This window comes from Scylla paramamosain, chromosome 7 (genome assembly GCF_035594125.1).
Source record: "Scylla paramamosain isolate STU-SP2022 chromosome 7, ASM3559412v1, whole genome shotgun sequence".
NCBI lineage: Eukaryota > Metazoa > Arthropoda > Malacostraca > Decapoda > Portunidae > Scylla > Scylla paramamosain.
Genome location: NC_087157.1, coordinates 29333862 through 29356856, shown reverse-complemented (window position 1 = coordinate 29356856; position 22995 = coordinate 29333862). Strand labels below are relative to the sequence as shown.

The 22995-nt window shown below is 37.3% G+C and overlaps 2 protein-coding genes across 8 annotated transcripts in view; one reads left to right on the top strand and one right to left on the bottom strand.

Moving 5' to 3' along the window:
• The first annotated feature begins 1990 nt into the window (after positions 1-1990).
• LOC135102316 (GTP-binding protein 4-like) overlaps positions 1991-22995 on the top strand; it is a 22136-nt gene continuing 1131 nt past the window's right edge. The window contains exons 1-13 of one of the 6 annotated variants that reach the window (XR_010269617.1): positions 1991-2110; positions 3614-3686; positions 4069-4239; positions 4742-5060; positions 5330-5445; positions 6529-6720; positions 7218-7382; positions 7992-8124; positions 10282-10529; positions 10864-11274; positions 11966-12119; positions 19561-19743; positions 20631-20695. Coding sequence is in view for 4 of the 6 variants with exons in the window: in XM_064007354.1 (XP_063863424.1) it covers positions 3639-3686; positions 4069-4239; positions 4742-5060; positions 5330-5445; positions 6529-6720; positions 7218-7382; positions 7992-8124; positions 10282-10529; positions 10864-11274; positions 11966-12118 (1956 nt within the window). In the remaining 2 variants the exon portion in view is untranslated. Of the gene's footprint in view, positions 2111-3047; positions 3110-3613; positions 3687-4068; positions 4240-4741; positions 5061-5329; positions 5446-6528; positions 6721-7217; positions 7383-7991; positions 8125-10281; positions 10530-10863; positions 11275-11965; positions 13160-19560; positions 20297-20630; positions 20696-22995 lie in introns of those variants that run through there. The other 5 variants (XR_010269618.1, XM_064007354.1, XM_064007356.1 and 2 more) reach the window with 5 other exon arrangements.
• The window catches only part of LOC135102319 (protein Spindly-B-like), a 14552-nt gene continuing 12284 nt past the window's right edge, over positions 20728-22995 (bottom strand). For both annotated transcript variants that reach the window (XM_064007358.1, XM_064007359.1), the window contains exons 11-12: positions 22108-22256; positions 20728-21331 (exon numbers count right to left, since the gene is read on the bottom strand). In XM_064007358.1, coding sequence (XP_063863428.1) covers positions 21197-21331; positions 22108-22256 — 284 coding nt within the window. In that variant the 3' untranslated portion in view covers positions 20728-21196. The remainder of the gene's footprint in view (positions 21332-22107; positions 22257-22995) is intronic.

Genomic DNA, 22995 nt, shown 5'->3' with positions numbered 1-22995 from the left:
TGCATTTTATATTGCAGGAGCTACTATATATTGCATTGTGGAGAGAGAGAGAGAGAGAGAGAGAGAGAGAGAGAGAGAGAGAGAGAGAGAGAGAGAGAGAGAGAGAGAGAGAGTATAGCTGTTGTGGTGTCAGTGAGTGACCATTCTATATATTTGTTTCTAATGGAAATCATTAATACCTTCCATTATAATGCTAAGTCACGGATGCTGCTGCAGCTGGCAAACTCACCATATTTAAGAATTTCTCTCTCTCTCTCTCTCTCTCTCTCTCTCTCTCTCTCTCTCTCTCTCTCTCTCTCTCTCTCTCTCTTCGACAAAGTCCCCTACAAACATTTGCTGATTAAACTAAAATCACACGGTATCCAAGACAACGTGTTGAGATGGATAGAAAATTGCTAAACAACCGTAAACAAAGAGTAGTATTAAATGGAAAAAGCATCCAAGTGGACTAACGTAACCAGCGGGGTGCCACAGGTATCAGTCGTAGGACCTGTTCTGTTCCTTTTTTATATAAACGACATAGATGATGGTATTACCAGTATAATATCGAAGTTTGCTGACACCAAAATAGCGAATTCCGTAGTCTCTAACGAACAAGTAATAGAAATGCAGAAAAATCTAGACAAGTTGTCAGAGTGGGGGCAAACCTGGCAAATGGGTTTTAATGCAAATAAGGGCAAAGTACTTCACATAAGGCATAGAAACGAGAAAAAAGTATATTTTAAAGGTTATCTAACTTATAAGTGTTGATAGCGAAATCGATTTAGGAGTAACAGTATCGAGTAGCTTAAAACCTAGCCAGCAATGTTCAGAAGTTGTAAATAAACCGAATAAAATAAATGGCTCAATCGGCAGATCTTTTGAATATAAATCTAAGGATACAATCCTCACTTTGTATAACTCTTTATTCCATCCCCTTCTGAAATATTGCGTTCATGTATGGTGCCCCTGTTACCAGAAAAAAAAAAAAATGATAAATTAGAACGAGTTCAGCGTAGAGTAACAAAAATGATGCCAAGCCTAAGAAACAAATCATACGAAGAGCGTCTTACAGAATTAAATATATTCCCATTAATACAAAGAAGACTAAGAGGCGACTTAATACAGGTGTTTAAAATCACAAACTCTTCAAATTACACGAGAGGAAACGGTTGCAAAATTGTTGTGAAATCCTTGAAGTCTTATGATTTTTTTTTTTTCTCGCCGAATAGTAAATATATGGAATGGGGTTTCTCGAGACGTGATAGACTGCAACACCCTACTGACTTAAACTCCGTCTTGACAAATATTTTGCCTGCAATCCACGGATAACAGCGTTTGTTTATTGGTGATTAACTTCCTTGCCTTCAGGAAAAGGGGGACCTCATTTCTTCTATTTTCTTTCTTTCGTATAAAATTTCCTTAGGGTTTTTCCTTCTCTAATCCTGAAAGGTATTTCCTTCCGACCTGTTTTCCTGTACCGCTTATACCGGAGGGAGTGGAAGGTGGGGAGAAAGGCTTCTGCTTTCCTGTCCTTTTCTTCTACTATCATCTTTGTAGTCCTAGATCAGTTCAGCTCGTGAGGACCGCAAGGTCTGTTGTGACCTGTTTTTCTATGTAACACTCTCTCTCTCTCTCTCTCTCTCTCTCTCTCTCTCTCTCTCTAGGAATAATGATATTTAAAGTCAACCAACAGTCATAGTAACCGTAATTTATAATATCAGCCGTGTTGTGAAAACCTTTTATAAGGAGTATCTATATAGAATATATATTTATGAAAAAAAAACACCTAGTATATAATTTTATTAAAAAACGTATTTTGTCGTATTTTCATCAATTAATTAAAGCAAAATGAAATGAAAAGTAATACCAATACTATACTTTGAAATATTATTTATTTCAATTTGCACAGACATTGCGGTAATGAAAGTCTTAAGCGAATAATGTTTTAAAATATTATTGTTTGCAAAATTATATAAATATTGGTAAAAATTATATATATTTTTTAAAGAATTGTAACATGTGGACAAGATGATGTAAACACGAGCACGAGGGACAGGCGAGCAGGCAGAGGACGTGTGGCTGGGACAGCTGTGTGTTTGTGCTCCAGGAGGCGATTTATTTACGTGAGGTGAGTCTTCCTCCTTCATAAAAGAAAATGAGGCTTATGGCTTGTATGTGAGGGGATATTACAGCCAAGTTACCGACGCCTGAGGAGTGCAGCAGGTGAGGGCGGCCATGGGTGGTGCACTTCAGAAATGTTTGTGGGATTTATTGGCTTCTACTTATTTCTTCTTGTGTGCAGTTGCACTTAGACTGAGTTGTTTCTGTAAGTTAGATACCAATACTAAAGTTGTTCATTTATTGTACTATAGTTTATGAAGTGCATCCATGCCAGACAGCTGAAGTGCCGCTGCACCATCTCGGGTTTTCTCCCATGTGTAGACTCTCGTCAGGGACGGCTCCAGGGGTGTGTGAGGGATAAAAACGAGTTTGATCAACTTGAGTCGGTCAATATTGAAATTTGATAACCTCAAACTCTTGTATGAATTGGTATATATATATATATATATATATATATATATATATATATATATATATATATATATATATATATATATATATATATATATATATATATATATATATATATATATACACACACACACACACACACACACACATTTTTTGACCAAGTAAGACATTAGTCATACTCAGATACAGATCCAGACAATCTTCTGGAAGAGGCTTATGCCTGTGGCTCCAGTTCTAAGTCCGTGTTACTATATACTTGTAGAATTTGTTAAAAAATAAACCATTCATCTGAAGATGAATGTTTCAGGTGACATTTTCTGAGGGAATATGATTTATAAAGAAATTCGTGATCTTCATGTAAAATATAAATGAAAATTCAAAGCACATTCTTATCTATCAGATAAAATTAACTTCTTATAAAATTGAGAGGACCAGACTATTGAATCTTTACCAGCCTTGAAATGTTACATCAGACATCAACTGTAATTCAAAGGTGAGGAAGGAATGCAGTTAGACATGGAGTTTCTTTACAGGTAACTTCAGGAGATGGGTGTGCCATCAGGTGAAACTTGATCAGAGAACAAAGTTCATACAGGTAGAGGTGCATTGTAATGGAGTGATAGTGAAAGTACCTGGGACTTTAACTAAAATCAGGTGATTTGTCCTTAATCTTTACTTAATGATGGTTGTGTGACACTGCTTACACAGAGGAGTGAGTGACCACTGCACTGATGAAAAATTTGCTGCAGTGCTGCAAAGTTGTGCCTTCTCTTGCCTTTTATCTTTGTTCAATACAAAAACATAAGATTAAGAGCACAGTCATGAGTTGTTCCTGTAATTTGGCAATGTGCTTAAACTTCTTTACATGTTTCAAATAATGAGATACTCATTTTTATTTTTTTTGTGTGCTTAACTTGTTTACTTTATGTCTTTTGAAATTTTGCATGAGTAATTAGTTAGGTATATGACAGAATCCTTTAACTATTGATTGTTTCAGTGCCTATATTAAGGATGCCACTTAGAGTGTTTTTAATCCTTACTGTCTTCGTTCTAATCTATTCATAAGGATTCCTGTCTCAATTTGTTGTTAAATTAACAGCTGAGTCTTCTCACCTGAGGGCAAGATGTCACACTACAACTTCAAGAAGATCACACCTGTCCCAACAGCAAAGGTAAATATGATCCTTAGGTTCTGGAATTGTAAAGAGAATAAATGTTATTGCTTGGCTTTCCTTTGAGCTTCTTATAATTAAAGGACTTCTTATATCATTATGTACTGACTTTTTTATGACCCTCAGCTTCTGCTCAGACTGATATATAATAAATTCTAAGAGTTATTATATTATTTTTGTTCTTATTGCTGAATTGATTATCATATATTTTTTTCTATACATAATTCAGTTTTTTTTTAAGTATATCTTTAAAAAATAATTTACAGGTTTCTCAAGACTACTGTATCTGTAAAATTCTTTTTGCACACAACTTATAACACTATTTACCTACATGTCATATATTAATCATATATTATTCAGGATAATTTTTTTCCTTTTTTAGGACTTTGTGGACATAATACTGTCTAAGACGCAGCGTAAGACACCGACAGTCATCCACAAGAACTTCAAGATTTCCCGGATCCGTCGGTTCTACATGACCAAAGTGAAGTTCACACAACAAAATTTCCATGACAGACTCACCACTATTCTCTCAGAGTTCCCCAAGCTGGAGGTGAGTGTGGAGGGGAGTGGTCTCTTGTAGGTCCATTCTCCTTGCAGTGCTGTGTTGTTTCAGACAGAATGATATTGTGCAAAGAAAATTATGGCATCATAGATGGATCTTCATGTTGGAATTTAAGGCAAAAAAGGGTCTTGCACTAACAGAGTTCAAATGTGGCAGTGAATGATACAATACAGTCCTCATATTATGGAAGCATATGTCATGTAAGAAAGAAAAGTAGAGCATATTGCAACTATGTCTGAATGTTTATATGGTGTCTATTTTTTCAGCTTAGTAGGACATATCATTTGATCTTATCAGTGGATAATGATTCTGTTCTAATATTATGTTATTAAAGAAACTACATGGATTTTTATGGATGTGTTTATGAATTTTCTCTGACATATAGTACTGATTCAAAAACTATATTTAGAATGATCAGCATGGTTGTGGTGGTAATTACAGTAGCATTGATGTGAAATACAGATAAAAGTGTCAAGTTTTTGTGTTTCAGGACCTGCACCCTTTCTATGCTGACCTGCTCAACACCCTGTACAACAAGGATCACTACAAGCTGTCCCTTGGCCAGATCAACATGGCTAGACACTTGGTGGACAAGGTGGCAAGTGATTACACCAAGCTACTCAAGTATGGTGACTCCCTCTACCGTTGTAAGCAGCTGAAGCGCAGTGCCCTGGGCCGTATGGCAACCATCATGAAGAAGCAGGCGCCTCCCCTCAAGTATCTGGAGGATGTCAGGCAACACATCTCCCGCCTGCCCTCCATTGACCCCAACACTCGTACCCTACTTGTCTGTGGTTGCCCTAATGCAGGTGAATGTGAACCTTGCTTGTAATGTTATTATTCGCATTAATTGATTAGAAATTTTCTTTTCTCTTCTCAAATTATCAGTTGATTTTATGGAAAATATTTAAATTTGTTCTTATTTTAATGACAATTAAAATAAGAACATATGCCACCCATATTTTATTAATCTATAGCAGATATTGGGAGAGACAGTTCACCAGTTTTTGTACGAGAAGCTTTGATCATAAAACCTTAGACTAAAGCAAGGAAATGTGACTATTTTATTTTTTTTTAGGTAAATCTTCCTTTATGAATCTGGTGACCCGAGCAGATGTGGAGGTGCAGCCATATGCCTTCACAACCAAGTCCCTGTACGTGGGTCACACTGACTATGAATACCTTCGCTGGCAGGTGAGGTGTGCTGTTTTTTTTGTCTTGTGATCCAGGACCAGTCCTGTAGGATGGAATTAACAGGAGTGGCCACTGTGACTGCGGCAGTGTGCTTTTGTTTTTTATTCATATATTCTCTTTTTTAAATTTATTATTTTGTTTTTATACTGATGTAAGCTTTCTTTAGTTTTCATGCATTTGTTAATTTCATCTGTGTAGATAAATAGATTATTTTTTTATTTGAGGCATTGCTTCTATAGGAGTCAATCTTACTGAAGAGGCTATTTTGCAAATTTTGGTGATTCCTCTTGGAATGGGACTGTCATCTGTCAATGGGCCCCTTCTGGGGAAGACAACATGGCTACGGCTGGAGAGGAAGTGGAGACAGAATAGTGATGAGAGTGGTAGTAATAAATGTAAATGGAATGAATGTTGATTTGAAGAGAAACATAGTAGAAAGTGTTGGGAAGGAATGGGCAAATATAGCAGGAGTGCAAGAGACACACATGAAAGGTTGTAGAATGTGCATTTGCATGAATGAAAATGAAAAGGGGTGTGGGAGTAAGTGGAAAAAGGAGTGATGAGTGGTGTGATGTGGGTGAGAGAAGCAAGGGAAGAGAAAAATGTGGACTCATTTTATTCTTAGCAGTATGAAAGGGATGAGAAGTAATGAGTGACAAGGATCCAGGATATTATGGGCTGTAGGAAATGTTGTGGTGGTTAGATATGTGATATGTGGAATGATGGATCAATTTCATAGGGTGTGTGAAACAGAAATGAAAGGTTAAGTTGGGAAAAAGTATGATGATGGTGCTTGAGAGGAGAGGAGTAGAGGTATGTGACTTTAGGATGCCTTATGGGGATGAGTTTGCCAGCTGTAGGAAGCTGTTAGATGTTTATAAGAGAAAGTAGAATGAATGAGTTGAGTGAGTTTAGGTATCTGGGAAGTGTTAGGTAAACATGGTGAGATGGATGGAGAGATAAGAGAGGGTTGTGAAAAGTAAGCATGTCACAGGATCACTTGCAAGAGTCATGAAAGAGGGAAATGTATCTATGGATGATGATTGGAGTTTTGGTAATAATTTATATGTCCTTTCCATGCAGGTGATTGACACTCCGGGAGTATTAGACCGACCATTTGACCAGATGAACACCATAGAGCTTCAGGCCATCACTGCACTAGCACACATTCGTGCTGCTGTCATCTTCTTTCTGGACATCTCAGAGACTTGTGGTCTTCCCATGACACAGCAGCTCAAGATTTATGAGAGTATAAAGCCCCTATTCTCTAACAAGGTAAAGTCTCTTTTTAAGTCATACAGAGCTTGTAATATCTATTAGGATCAGCTTTGCTTGGATGATTGATAGTGTAATTTGGAGTGCCCATGTATGAATGGTATAAAAGTTTTTGTTGATAGAATGCAACCACTTGTTATTAAGTTGTGATGATTACTTACATAGATTATTACTAATGATAGATTGACACTTGTGGAAATCTCCATCATGTCAACTTTTATTGTTTATCAGGGAGGATGGAGGTGTTACACTTTTATTTGTGCATTAACTGAGAGAAAATGTGGGTGATTATGCCCTTTGTATGTTTAAGGACTAGCACCTCGGTGGACTTTTTTTTTTTTTTTTCCCCAGTCTCACTCTCTTACATATAAAAAAAAAAATGCTTGTGTTAATAAATGTGTTTTGATACTCAGGACTGTGTTAATAAATGTGTTCTGATACTCTGGACTATGGTACTCTGTCTCTTTGTCAAATATTCACTCAAGTGTATGTTGCAGCCATTGATTGTGGCCTGCAACAAGGTGGATGTCACCACATTGGAGGAACTAGAGCAAAACTTCCCTGAGAAGCGAGCTTTAGTTGGACAGCTGGAGCGTGATGGAGTGCCGGTGATGCAGATGTCAACTCTCACACAGCAGGGTGTCATGGAGATAAAGAAGGAGGTGAGTGGCACAGGCTGGCACAGGCTGACACAGGCTGGGCACACAGTATACTAGATAGGTCCTCATGAAGGCCATCAGAGAAATGATCATTAGAAAAGCAAATAGTCATCATCTTTTGTATGATTTTTGGTCTATCATGAGGGACAACAGAGGAATGACTTATGAAATCACTAAGCTTTTTAAGTAACTGACAACTTCAACACTTATCTTTGAAAAAATAGAAAAAAAATGTATTAACAAAAGTCATGTGAGATTTGAGTCTGTTTGAGGAGAAGCACATCACTTAATGAAGGAAGATTTAGTTAAAAATTTGATTAAAGTTTTGTAAAGACATCAAAACTTCCATGTGCTGTGATGTCTGCCAAACGTTTAATCCTTTCAATTTTCACATAGAAATGAGATTCTGCATTTTCTGTAATTCATAAAGTATTCATATCACATTCATTATGTAAACTTTGTTATGCATGTGGATAAAATTGTATTATTTCCAGAGTGAAATGTTCTCTTTTTTGCCAGTGGTATGTCATTTGAGTTTTGAGCACCAAACCTTTATAGAAACTCTCAGTTTCAGTTCTGTAATAATATTTATTCTTTCCATTCTTTTCTTAGGCATGTGACCGTCTCCTGGCAATGCGTGTGGATGCTAAAATGCGCACCAAGAAAGCTGACTCTATCTTAAACCGTGTCCATGTGGCCATGCCAGCTCCACGGGACCAGAAGGAGCGGACTCCCTTCATTCCAGGTGAGATGTGTTCTGCACAGGCATGGAAGTATGAAGGGAGAGACGCATGAGAGAAATCCTTGCAAGGGAAAAAGGTGGTAACATCTTTGGTGTGGATTATGAAAGGTAAAAAGGATTTTTAGTACAGAGGTAAAGAAGGCATTCTCTGATAGGGCTGGGTAGGATCTGATAGTATAAGTACTTACAGATCCAATTACTTGGCCAGGCAGACCCATGAGATTTGGGTCTGTACCCAATTACTGGTGGGTCCCTCTCACTGTGTGGGACCCATGTGGGGAGTGAGACAATTACTGGATTTGCAAGGGTGCAGTACTTGTCTGGGGAGTGAGACAATTACTGGATCTCTGAGGGTGTGGTACTTTTCTGGAAAGTGAGACAATTACTGGATCTGTGAGGGTGTGGTACTTGTCTGGGGAGTGAGACAATTATTGGATCTGTGAGGGTGTGGTACTTGTCTGAGCAGCATAGACTCTACTGAAGCCTCATGGCCAGCATAGCCAGTTATATGCTCTCCTTTTGCTTTGATGTCACAGCATGCCAGCCAGTCATATCTCATAGAAAATAAGAGAAGCTTGGCAGCATTAAAACCTTGCCTAGTGTCGCCAGTAAAAGTACATGATTCAACATGATCTTCATTTTTCGTTGTGTATTTTGCATATCAGTATCGTCGATAAGTATCTTATTGCAACGTTTGGTGTAAGAGATTTTTCAGAAAGCATCTTTATTTTTATTCATACTTAGACTTTGACTCCTGAGTAATTGTTTTGGCAGATCTGGATCTGATTACTCACTAAGTAATTGGATCTGTCTAGCCTTGGCAGATATGTGGGATTTGGGTCCAGTAATTGTGTCCTGCCCAGCCCTACTCAGTGATGGCATAATAATGCCAGCACGAGTGTATGTGAATGGCATGTGAAATGAAAATTCAAGCTCTTGGGTTCAGAGAGTGGAGATATTTGAATTATTTCATAGGACTTTGTAATGCAAACATGATGTATGGTTAAAGCAGTGAAGAATTATATAGGTTTAATGTCAAACACCTAAGCTGGGGAGGTTTTCTCCACTTCTCTCTCCACAGAAAGGGGAGTTTTAACAATTTGCTGAAAACAGCTTGTTCCCAGATAACAGTTGTGCAGCTCTCCATGCATCTATCATGCTGAACTAAATGGCAGTAGACTTACTATACATTCTATGCCTTCATATTTAAAAATAATCCAAAATCTGTGACAAGGTGAGAAAGAGTTGTAACTTTCATCCTGAGATTGCTCTGTGTTACTACAGCTGCCTCAGTGTAGAGGTTGGGTTGTTTCTCTGTTACTCTCCATCCTAACCTCAGCACTTGTTTCTCTAACTCAGATTCCTAATTTCTCTTCCATTCTTCTCGCCATCTTTTTACTCCTTACTGTTCCTTCATCCTTTCCTTCTGTCTTCCATCTGACAAGGCACAGGCTTTTATTTACTAACACACCACAATAATGAAGCTTATAATCAAACTCCCAGTCACAATTTGATGAGACTAAACTATAGAAATCTGTATCTTCATTGTCTTCGGTGTTACTTGCACAGTTGGCATGAAGGAAATGTTCAGCAGTGCCATGAGGAGAAATTGCACTCTTGAAGTTGATGTATGTTGTTATAATGTTCAAAACAGTTATTTCTGTCTTCTCCACTAACATCTCATCCAAGACTGGATACTGTAAATTCTAGTACTCACACAATAGTGTATTCACTAACTGGTCTCTAGAAGGGAGTCAGAGTCAAGGGCCAATTTTCCTCAATTGATGAATCAGACATGGGAGAGTCTAAAAGTGCATGTACAGGCATAACTGTGGCTGCCAAGATTGAGACTTTGGTAATGTACAGTGTGTAATGAAGGAAAGATCACATGTCCTAGAATCATCAAGGCCACTTCAAACTGCCCCTGCTAAGGCCAGAACTTCTGTATTTCCCACTATATAAGATGTACCTATAATTTGGCAATCCTGTATGTATGACAGAAATATGTTGAGTTTTGTGCCATTCCTTTCAGTAGAATTGCACGGAAAAGGCATCACACCTGTTATATAGATGACAGTCACATTTGTTTTTCTAAATAGGAGACTTCCAACACATGTATAAAAAAATGCCTTCAGGAGATCCTGCATTTACTTTATACAGAGAGTGTATTGAAGGCCAAGGAGAAGAGGGAGGCTGAGGCCAATGCTGAGGCTGGAACAGAGGAGGAGCTTATGGAAGTGACAAAGAAAAAACTGGAAAAGGATATAGAAGAGGAACTGCAAGATGACTACTCCCTTGATCTGAACAAGAATAAGAATCTGGAGAATGATGAATGGAAGTATGACAAAATTCCTCAGTTTTGGGAAGGCTACAATGTGGCAGACTTTGTGGATCCTGACATTTTGAAGGTGAGTGGGGGAAAAGTTGAGCTACTGGTGAAATCCAGCAAAGGAGGATGAGCAGAATAACACAGACTGAGAAATGAAAGTCTGATATTGCAGGTCATACATAGTGTAAAGATAGAATTGGAAAAGTCATCAGGATAGTTCAGAATAACTGAATGGCATGGATGGTTAAGTAGTGTGAGATATATGTACATATCAAACTGGGCTGTTAATGACTGCCAGTGGTGATGGGTATGATTCTTCAAAGATATAGTATTGAAATGCTGTGCAGATAACATTAAGAAAGAGGAGTTATTGTCATGTTTCCCCAGAGTACATTTGTCACCTGTCTCCCTAGAAATTAGAAGAGTTGGAAGCAGAGGAGGAGGAGCGTGAGGCAAGTGGTTTCTACAAATACGACATTCAGGAGGAAGATGAAGCCATGAAGGAGATACATCGCCTTGCCCAGCAGATCAGAGAGAAGAAGATCATCAATGCCATCAATGCTAAGATTGACAAGCCTCAGGGCAAGGCAGTGATGCCCCGTGCCACCAAGAAGAGGGAGCGGGAGCGCTCAGTGTCACGACTTAGGTCAGAGTTTGAAGACTTGGGCGTGGACATGTCTGATGTGCAGGGTTGCCACTTCACCAGGACTCGCAGTACCTCCCGGGCTCGTCCTCCTATCAAGAGGGCTCGCATGGACTCGGAGGGAAGGGTTCGCTCCAGTTCCAAGACTCCACGTGATCAGTCTGGAGTACGAGATGTTAAGGTAATCAGTTTTTTTTTTTTTTTTTTTTTTTTTGTGTGTGTGTGTGTGTGTGTGTGTGTGTGTGTGTGTTGCATTCCTTTTGGTTTCTTTTATTTTATATTTTTACCATATTAGGTTTTAGGGTTACAGGACTATGCCATGGCTGAATGTTAGGGCCTTAGGTAATATATGATTGATGTGGAATAGGTTGTAGAACAGATTTTAATGGATGGCTTTGTTCCTGGTTACTATTCTTATTTGTTATTTCTTGAGTCTGTTTCTCACCTTAGTTATAGTTTACGAGTACATTTCTTGTCATTATTTCAACACCTGTATCTTCTTTGCAGGATTTTTTTCTCTCCATGTGCCATGCTTAAAGTTTTTCAAGAGGGAAGGGTCTAGGCACCTCAAGAACTAGCTCTTCCTTGGTTTAGTTAGTTGTTAGGGTAGAGACCAGTTTCTGTCTGTCTATCTATCTGTTTGTCTATCCATCTATCTATGATGGATCATTCCATTCAGGAGTGTCCCTAAGGGAGTATTCACAGAAGAAGAACCTCTACTTCTTACTCCAAACACTTCCTTCTTGCATTCTAAGCAATTTCTCCTCATTATATACATTTGCTGAAACATTCCATATAAAACTATTTAGAACCTTGAGTAATTGCTAGTTACTTTGGTTTACATTTTAAGCTTACAGATTATTTTCCAACAGATGGCTAAGAAGTTGAAGAAGATTGGCAAGAAGGCACAGAATGCTATGAATAAGGATGGTCGCAAGGGTGAAGGTGACCGTCATGTATATGACCTGAAACCCAAACACCTATTTAGTGGCAAAAGAGGTTTGGGATCCTCTAACAGGAGATAAGGTACCAGTCATAGCCATTGTTGGGATAGCATGTCCTGGATAGCTTAACTTTTTCTAGATTCTTCATGTTGAAGGTGTCTGGAAAACTAGCAAGGGATGCTGGGTGATAAACTACATCTGTTGTGTTCCAAGAAGATACTTTATGTATCAGTAGACTCCTGTATTACCTAACTTGTGTAATTATTTGTAGAAATTAACATATATATATATATATATATATATATATATATATATATATATATATATATATATATATATATATATATATATATATATATATATATATATATATATATGAGTGATGCTCTGACAGAAAAAAAAAGGATAAGATACATTGTTGGCCTCCTCTGCTACCTTTTAGGAACTATTAAGAGGTATGGTGGTCATGCTTAAGTAATGGGAATATTTTGACCATGCTATGTTTCCAGTGGTTTAGAGGATGACTGACCAAGATGGTTGATAGAAAAAAGGCCTATTCACTACTAATTTTGGAAATTAGCCATAGTGTCACTTATCCTCTTCTGGCAGTGTGTTATTCAAGCAATATATGGCTAAATTCAGTGATAAATTTTTATGTTCTTTGACTCTTCTTTCCTTTTCTAAATTGTTACTTCATTTTGTTACTCTGTTGAGATGTTATGGGCAGTCGTGTAAATGGTGGGTTGATGTTTGGAGATCCTTGTCATGATCACAGTTTTGATGCATTTTGATAAAGATGAAATTTATATTGAACGCATCATTGATGTTTATTTGTTTTTCTATTATTATTATTTTATTATTATTATTATTATTATTATTATTATTATTATTATTATTATTATTATTATTATTATTATTATTCTGCACACCTGCTGGTGCTGTTTGAGACATCTTATAAAAACTAAAAATGTTAGAGGAGTAAGTGGTATCTTGACTGTACCCGTATGGTACAAACATCTCTTGCTGCTGGATATCATATTTTGATATTGAAATGTTGTTACATCAGTAATCCCTTACTGATAATAGTTTCTGAACCTAAATAAAGACCAGAGTGCATACAAAGACCTCTTAATAATTCCAAAGTATAGCTAAATAGTTTCATCTGTGGTTATTGAAATAAAGAGAAAATGAAAAAAAAAAGTAGGACTTGATAAACCATGCCAAGGCTGCAAGGGAAGAAAAAAGAAAAAAGCATGCCTGATGGTTGATCTACTGAAATTCATTAGTCTTATAACTATATTAACTTGGTCCAGGAGATATATTATTTAAAAGCCAAACCTTTCTGTCAAATAAATAGTTATTCAACTGACTGATATAAACAATGCACAAGCTCACATTTGTGTTGCATCCATATAATTGAAAGAAGCCACTGACCCACAATTATATAAAGGTTAATAGGGATCTTGTAGGAAGAATCCTCTATCACTGCTAGACACTCAGGGGGAATTGGTAAAAGCAGGTGTCAGTTATAGACAGAATCTATCATTATTGACAGAAAACATTTTATGAGAAAGTTGATATTGGAAGTCTAAAATGATTATTCAACACAGCAAAGAAAATATGACTGCCACCTAGTACATGCTGTGCTCATAATGTAATAAGTAGAAGCTACCGCTGTATGTTTGGTAAATTAAAGTATAAGTGTACATAATTGAATTCAACAATTAGAGAACCTGCAGTTTCTCAGCAATTACAGCCTACCAACTGACTTTTTTTTTTTAATCAAGAAAGCTTTGCTTTTTTTATTTCCTGATACTGCTCTGGAGCTCACTCATGACTGACTATCCTGTCCAGTCCTAATGGGGATGTTGTGAATTATTGGAAACAAAAGATCCTGCTGCAGAATTCAAACTTACAAAAAATGGCTGTGTATATATATATATATATATATATATATATATATATATATATATATATATATATATATATATATATATATATATATATATATATATATATATATATATATATATATATATTGTGTCCCGTGAATTAAGGTATCTACTTTGGGATTTGATAGTTCAAGTAATTCTAAGTCAAAAATACTGTATACACATATGCTATGTTTTGCTTTATATTGCGAGAAATTAATGTGTAAGTTGTGTGTTGCAGGAACCACTCACCTCAGTGGGCCTCCATCTCCTTCCTTCCCTCCCCGGCTCACTATTTACTCAAGTGGCGCCATGTGGTACTATGTGATAATTTTTTTAGTACAATCTATGCAGTCAAAGCCTTACAGGAAACAGTTAGCAAATGATAGATTGATTTTTTGTATGTCAGTGAAAAAAATGTATGGGTAACATAACAGTACAATGCTAAACATACATGGCAACTCACCAGCTGCATGATGACTGCCCAGTGTTCCTGCAACTCCTGTAAACGTTCCTTCAGATTATATGATATTCTTTCTAAGTAGTGTCAAATTGTGCTATGTTTTGTGAATTTTGCATCTTTATGCATTTCTGTTTGTATTCTTGTACTGATGGTAGGGCTTTGTTTTGTCATCTGAATGATACCACCTTAAGCTGCTTCAGTACATTCAGCTGCTGTAGAAGTACCAGGGAAGTATCTTCTCTCACACAGATGCTGATACACTCTCTAGAACACTGCTATCTGGGTATCTTCTGTCTGGGTACCTGTGCTGTATTCTGCTGCTGCAACTTGGGTGTTCCCATCGCAGAATAGATATCATGCTATGAATATCCTCACATGAATATCATGTTCAAATATTCATTGTTACTGAATGTGAAAGGCATCTTCACCATAGCAAAAAGATGCACTTTGGCAGTCAGCTAATTGATGAGGCCTGTCACTGTTAGGTGTCAAGACATCAACTGAGTGATGAGGGGGACAGGTAGTTGTAATGAGTTGCCATGTATATTTAAAAAGTAGGAATTAACAACCACTGTATTGCTGTGTTACCTTTACATTTTCTTTACTGACGCATACAAAAATTCAATGTCATGTGCTAAGTGTTTTCTGTCAGGCTTTGACTGTGTAGATTGTACACAAAAAATTATCACTTAATGCCATGTGGTGCCACTTCAGTACATAGTGAGCTGTGGAGGGAAGGAAGGAGGTGGATGCCCACCCAGGTGAGTGGTTCCTGCAACACACAACTTACATGTTAATTTCATCCACAATAAGGTGTCTCAACATACTTCATCATAAAGGGTAACAAACTGTAAAGTAAGTAGTATAAAGGAGCTTCCTTTTATATAGTCATTATTTAAGGCTTTGCCCTCTGTTGTCTTCATTCTTTGAAAGTAAATACCAGAAGCAGCTGTGCCCTGGAGGCATTTTCCTTCATATTCAATAATGATCAAATCCAGTTTCAGGCAAAAAAGTGAAGATTCTACTATGTAATTGCATGAAACTTTAATGGATTCATCACATTATGTATGTACTTGCATTTGTAGCATACTCGTAGTTTTGCACTGTACTTCATTTTGGGTTATTTTAATTTTGTCATCTTTACAGTGAGCCCATGTTGATGATTCACATGTAATTCATGCTGACAAATGCAAAATAGTAAGTAAGCATAACAAAGAAAGAAAAACCAGAACCCTTAGTTAAGTCTCACTCACACCCAAAAACACTGTTTGGAAATAATGTTTGCAAACATTTTGGAAAAAAATGTTTCTACTTATCCATCCATCCATCCACTCAATCATCTATCTACCTATCCATCTATTCACTCATCCATCTAACTATCCATTTATTCATTCATCTGTCCATCCATCCATTCAACCATTTGTTGATCCATCCTTCAATTCACTCATTCATCCATCCAACTTCTCATTTGCTCATCCATCCATCTATCTACCCACTCATCCATCTATCCACTCATTCACCCATCCACCTCTCCACCCACTCACCCATACATCCATCCATCAGTCTATCCACTCATTCATCCATCACTCTACCCACTCATCCTTCCATCCTTTCACTCATCCATCAAATCATCCACTCATCCATCAATCAATCTGTCTATCTATCCACTCCTCCATCTATCCATCCATGAAAACATTTGAGAAACAGTTTTGAAACATTGTTTTCTGATATGGACAGGCCTTTAGACTGAATAATCTATATACTAGACATATTTTAAGCATGACAAGATGTACAGTAAAATCCCTCTCATCCGGCATTGGAGTATCCGGCAGCTTCAAGTATCCGGCACATTTTTTCCCGAGCCTCAAAATCAATAAAAAATCAATGTGTACTCATAAAATTGATTAAAATTCCCACGCGAGGCATACTTTGTGCCCTTGCCACCAGAGCGCACTGCTTCGCGCCACCCGTGGCCCACTATACTGTGTTTACTCAGTGACTCAGTCCCGCGTGTCCACTGTTTGTCGCCTGACGCCTTCATCATGCCTAAAGTTGTAGAAAAGAGGAAGCGTGTTGTGCTTACACTTAAGCAGCTGATCAGATCATCTGCTGATTAAGATCAGTTGATCTTTGTTGTGGTAAGATGCGTGAGTGTAGGGTGGTGACTGTGGACATAATTTCACTTCTATTCAAGTATCCGGCAATATTCAAGTATCTGGCATGTCCCGTTGATGCTGGATAAGAGGGATTTTACTGTAGTTTAGATGAGCAATCGGGACAAAGCTGTTGAGCAGTATCACAGAAATGAACTTGCTGAAATAATGACAAATTAATTGGTACGAAAAACCTGGAGAGATTTATTGTTAATTCATCAAGGAATTTAACTCACAGTAAGGACAGTACAGATCCAGAAGATCCAGTCCAGAGTCATTCCTTGTTAGGAAACTGTTAAGAGAAGGAAGGAAACCATAAGTGAAGAATGGTAGGGTTCCCATTGCATCTGAAAAAATGGTTATGGCACTGAAATCCCATACTTACATAAATAAAAATAAGAATGGAGGTGACTTAAATGAACAGTTTATATAAGAAGCCACAGTTTAGGACAGATTGTTAAGTGTCATAGTGCAGAGGCATGTCTACAAAGAGATACTACTTTTATCAACCAAGTTATATCTTGTACCTCTCTCTCAAGGCTGCATCTACTAACTTCTAGCTATTCAGCCATCAATCTTAAGTAAAATGAACTGTGATAGGAAAATATTTTTAGCTTATAACATCCTCATTAAGACAGGAAGTCAAAATGGAGAAACTTGCATGAAATGAGATGGAGTGATGTCATTAATGTGGTAATGATGGTGATCCATGTATCTGTGAAAGTTCAGAGAGAGAGGGATATAGATTCAAACTAAAGTAGATGTATTCAAATGGGGGGAGAGAGAGAGAGAGAGAGAGAGAGAGAGAGAGAGAGAGAGAGAGAGAGAGAGAGAGAGAGAGAGAGAGAGAGAGAGAGAGAGAGAGAGAGAGAGAGAGAGAGAGAGAGAGAGAGAATGTACTCATACTACTCAGATCAGACAGGGGAAAGAGCATGGGTCTATTATGGGTAAATCAGCTCTGCTTTTCTCTCTCTCTCTCTCTCTTCATATGAGAGGGGCTTTGGCCAATGACAATAAAAAAAAAAAAAAATAAGAGAGCCAAATGGATTATCCAATATTAGAGGAAAAGCATCTTGAAACCTCCTTCTTGAAAGTTATATGAAGGAGAAAATACAGAAGCATGCAGACAGTTCTAGAGTTTACCAGTCAAAGGGATGAAAGACTGAGATTACTGGTTAGTTCTTGCATTAGAGAGGTGGACAGAATAGGAACGAGAAAAAAGTAGAAAGTCTTGTGCGGTAAGGCTGCAGGAGGGGAGTCATGTAGTTAGCTAAATCAGAAGAGCAGTTAGTGTGAAAATAGCAGTAGAAGACAGCAAGAGGCTCATTGTTACAGTGATGAAAGAAAAGCTGAAGACAGTTGGAAAAGTGGAGTTGATAAGACAAAATCCTTTTGTTGTTAGGTCTTGCTGAAGAGATTGCCAGACATGCATTAATTATAATTGAGCCTTGCCATGTAATATGAGGATCAGTCCTTTCTCCCCTTGAGGCTTAAAGATTAAGATGGCAAGAGAATACTTATAAAATGTGAGTTAGCTCTTTAAGATTGCTGTCAAATAGATGACTTATATTTGTGTCTATATATTACCAGCACCTGGGTGTTTTATGAACAATAAGATGCCAGAGGTTGACATCTACGTTTCTAATATTTTATTGTTTAAAACACCAAAATAAAACTAAAGGGTAGTCACAAGTATCCAAGGAACTGAACTCCAGACAAGACTTACTCATACATAACTTGTTAACATTTAAGCCATAATGATCATAAGGCCTAAGTAAATCTTGATTAACCCTGAGTGTCCCTCTGCTATGTGTATCATTAAGTATACCTGCAGACCACATTGCACACTACAACCACTCTTTAAGAAGTGGAGCCACTGCTGCCTTGTTGCTGTTGGTCTCTTAAGGGCCCCATAGATATTATGACTGCCGGATCCAGCTGCTGGAATTGTAAGCAAATCTCACTGTGTATGGAGTGATTGTATGACCAAAGGTGGGCAGAGACAGTGGCTGGATCAGAACCTACCACCACCAGGTTCATGGCTTCCATTTCAGTTCAGGTGGCTACAAGTCTGAGCATCTATGGCATTGTCGCATGAAGATGATGATGATGATGTTCCCTGATAAGGAGTTTTGGGCCGATTTCATTGAACTTTATAAGGAACAACCTTGCCTATGAAAGGTGAAAGGTAAAGACTGTAGCAACAAGTAAAAGGAATGCAGCATATTACATTTTTTTTGAGACATTACTAGAAATGGATGTAACAGCCATTTGAGACTTTATTGATAAAAACACGGATAAATAATCCAAGTTACTTAAAAAAAAATGAAAAAAAAAAAAAAAAATTGCTCAGGAGCTTCAGTTGATGATGTCAGACTTACATGCCAAGTCTATGTACTATGACTTGCTGCCACTCTTTAACCCATATTTTCCTTCACCACTTTGATTTCTCTAGTTCTGCAGTGACATGCCACAGTGATAGCTAAGAGCACAGGCTATATCCTCATCACTGAGTAGAGAGGACATGTCCTCAGTGTCACATCTTGGGAGAACTGAAATAAAAATGAACATCTATGGGCAATGCTGAGACTGGAGTTCGAACGGAATCTGAACAGAACCTGATCTAGGGTCTTAATGTCTATGGGGCCCTTTAGGTGTGGCTCCGCTAGGCAGCTGAAGAGGCAACTTGGAGGGATCTGTTTTATGGGAAGATAATCATATAATGGAACCCCAGTGCTGATTTTACATTCTAAGGAACAAATGTCAGAGCAAACTAGAACATAATGCTTGTGAGCATATACACATATTTTAAGATAAGAAAACATCATTATTTTGTAATAATCATTTATTGTATACACACACACACACACACACACATATATATATATATATATATATATATATATATATATATATATATATATATATATATATATATATATATATATATATATATATATATATATTTGTTTACAGGTACAAATAACAGGTGCATTTTTCATACATCTGTAGCAGAGTTCTTCAAAGGGCAGTGCCTTGCTTTCCAACATTACATTGCTCAGGTATACAACTGCACTGTTCACTATGCAAGTACTGGATGGTTTGAAACTTTCAAACTGATTCCTGTTTAAGAGCTGTCTGACTACTCCATGATACCTTGTAAGTGGTAGGTCTCACTAAGTGAGATGCTCATTATCTAATTATGTGCATGGTGAAATTTGAAATATAGATACCATATTTCCCAGTGCATTAGATGCATTTTATCTTGGAAAAAAAAATCTAATAATTACCGTTTGTCTAATGTGGCTGTAGTACAGATGCCTAGGCCTATAGTTTTCGAGTTGAAGCAGTAGTACATTAAGCACAAATATTGTTAATGATAAAATAAATCAATCTCTAAATGTTGTAGCTCTTGCTATCTTCTATTGGTATTTTCACGCTAGCTGCAAACCTCCCCTCCTCCTGTGGCCTGGCTACCTAAGACTTTCTTTCTCTTGTCCTATTTTGTTCTCTAATATTATCAAGGGTCAACCAGTATTCTCAATCATTCATCATTCTCTCTGGTAAACTGGAATTCCTTGCCTGCTTCTGTATTTCCTACTTCCCATGACTTGAACTTTTCAAGAGGGAGGTTTTAAGACCCATCCTGTTTTTTTTTTTTATTATTCTATTTGACATCTCTATGAGAACTGGCATTAACTCGGCCTTTCTTTTTATTAAGAATTTTTGTTGCCCTTGGCCAGTGATCCTCTTACACACAAACACACACAATACAATTTTTTCCATAATGTTATGAGGAAATAAAAATTTTTCCACAAAACATCCTTGTAAAATAGGGGTGCATCTAATATGCAGGCAAATATGGTAATTTTATATGTATGAGGATGGATGCAGGGTATAAGCATGTTGGACATAGTTCTACATAACCATAAAAATGTTCTGCACACATGTTATATTAGAAATTGTCACACTACTCAATAGTGTATATGATGAAGGCAGCAGAGTATTATGTATGATATGATGTGTTTAATACACTCCTACATCAGGGCACAGGACTACAGACCAGAGTAGGTGGTCTAGACACTCCTTCAACTTTACTCACAATTCAGAGGTGAGTAAATTATATTGAATTATTTCATCATGAGAGAGAGAGAGAGAGAGAGAGAGAGAGAGAGAGAGAGAGAGAGAGAGAGAGAGAGAGAGAGAGAGAGAGAGAGAGAGAGAGAGAGATTCATAAATCATTTACCACAATGAGCACATGTTCATTCCATAATCAGAGCCCTTGCTTCTTATTTCAAATGCAAGTTTAAAAAATTCAACATATCTCTTTGCCATAAGATAAACATTTCATAACTTTCTCTTTTATGCAAACATACACAGTTCAGGAATATGAATATAGTTATTTAGGTCTCCTTCCAAAATACATCACCTGACATCTTTTCCTATTTTTTTGTTACTAATGCTCCTTTATCAGCTTTAATGTATTCTGAAATAAACTAGTAATTGGTACTTTTTAGTAATGCTGATCTGCCTCCCTCTAACATTTATGATCACTGTATATCACCTACAAAGGGGCAGTGTCTCAATTTTTCCAGCAGGGTGCAGTTGTGAATCACTGTGTCTTGCACTCTTCACTCTGCTCGCTGCTGTTCACCTTAACCACAGGACATTCCAGCTTTCTTAGTGGTCTTGGTTTCTTCTCAATCTTTTTTAGTCCATCTTCTTGCTTCATTTTTGCTTCTTGAACCTTAAAAATACAACACTTGTAAAAAATATCAATACTCATACCTGTCCACTAGATACACATTAAGGATATATGACTTGCGAACTTGTGACTAATTCAGCCTGGGTGGCAGTGAGGTCCACATACAACTACTCTTATCTAATATATAAAGCTATGATCTGCCAGCTTTAGGAAGCCTAGGACACCAAGATGAAGTCATGCTTAAGCCTAGATAATGTGTTGTGCTGCCTCACATTTTATGTCTAGATTCTCCTTCAAAATCTCAGAAATAATAATCCATGGAATCCTCAACTTTAAATCCTTGCACTGTTAAATGGCAATTGTCAGTGATTGCAGCCTGGATGCATTCATAATTTTTGGGTGTTCTGCTTACTATAGGTCTTCCATAATCTAGATTGCTTTTGATGGATTCTTGGTCAGGTATGAAGGTTTCAGACTAAAATTTTATCTGAGCTTTGCTTATTGAATAATTTTTGAAAACTTCCATTTAAAGTCACTTAGAAAAATGTTCAAGTTTCAAGCAAAAGCTTAAATATATTCTCTGACCCACTTGCTCATTGTGAATACAATGGTATTACTACATAATCTATTAATATATAAAGAGGAGAGTTACCTCTGGTGGGTTGTTAAATTACATCACTGCACTGGATCTCTTGATACTAAAAATGACTGGATACTTTATATAATATGCATTGTATGCTGAAACCTTGCCTTGCTATCTGATATTAAGGGTGATGTCAACTTAATAAATAGATAAACAAATAACACCTTTCACCTACCTGGCCATCACTCTCTTGCACAGTGACCACTTCAGTCAGCTGCACAGTTTTCTTAGGCTTTTTCCTTGTCTCTGTTTTGACTGGTGGTAGGTTCTCTTCATTCTCTACTCTCCCTATCTGCTTGTCCTCTTCTGAGGCATCTTTGGTGCCTTGATTGTGTTAAGAGAAATAAAATGATATACAGGGTAGACTTATGCATATAATTAAATGATTAATTTCAAATGTTTGATATGAAAGTGACTTATCAATATCAAATGAGGGATGCATGTGGAAGAGGAAAGAATATCTACACATGACAGTTGTGATTTGGTCAAGAGGGCCTCTGTGGGATGTCTACCTACATGTGGTCTGAAACATGGCATCTAAACACACTCCCATTCCCAAAATTGCACTCAGAAGGCATTCCCTAAGAAAAAGTTAAAAACATACCCTAGTTTGTAAACCTAAAGGTGGGAGAGAACTGACAGAAGGCATTCCCTAAGAAAAAGTTAAAAACATACCCTAGTTTGTAAACCTAAAGGTGGGAGAGAACTGATCTAAGATCAGCCAATCTGTGGAAGAAGCAGATGTGTCCCTTATCCAAGTCTCTCTGCTGTTCACCACTCATGAAGATATTAGGGTATGCTGCACAACACTTATGCAATATGGTCAGTAAAGATTGCTGGACACTAGTATCATCTTTCCTACTCTAACATAAACAAATATGGAAATGAATGCAGCATAATAGATAAAAGAAAATTTGTGCAGTAGTGATGAGTTATCTGGAGCATCTGGGCTGTCAAGATGGGATGAAGAGAGCAAGGTATATAGATGCATAGAATAATTTTAACATGTGAAACAATGAAGGAACTGCATTGTGGAGTAGATTAAAATGTACATATTACTATT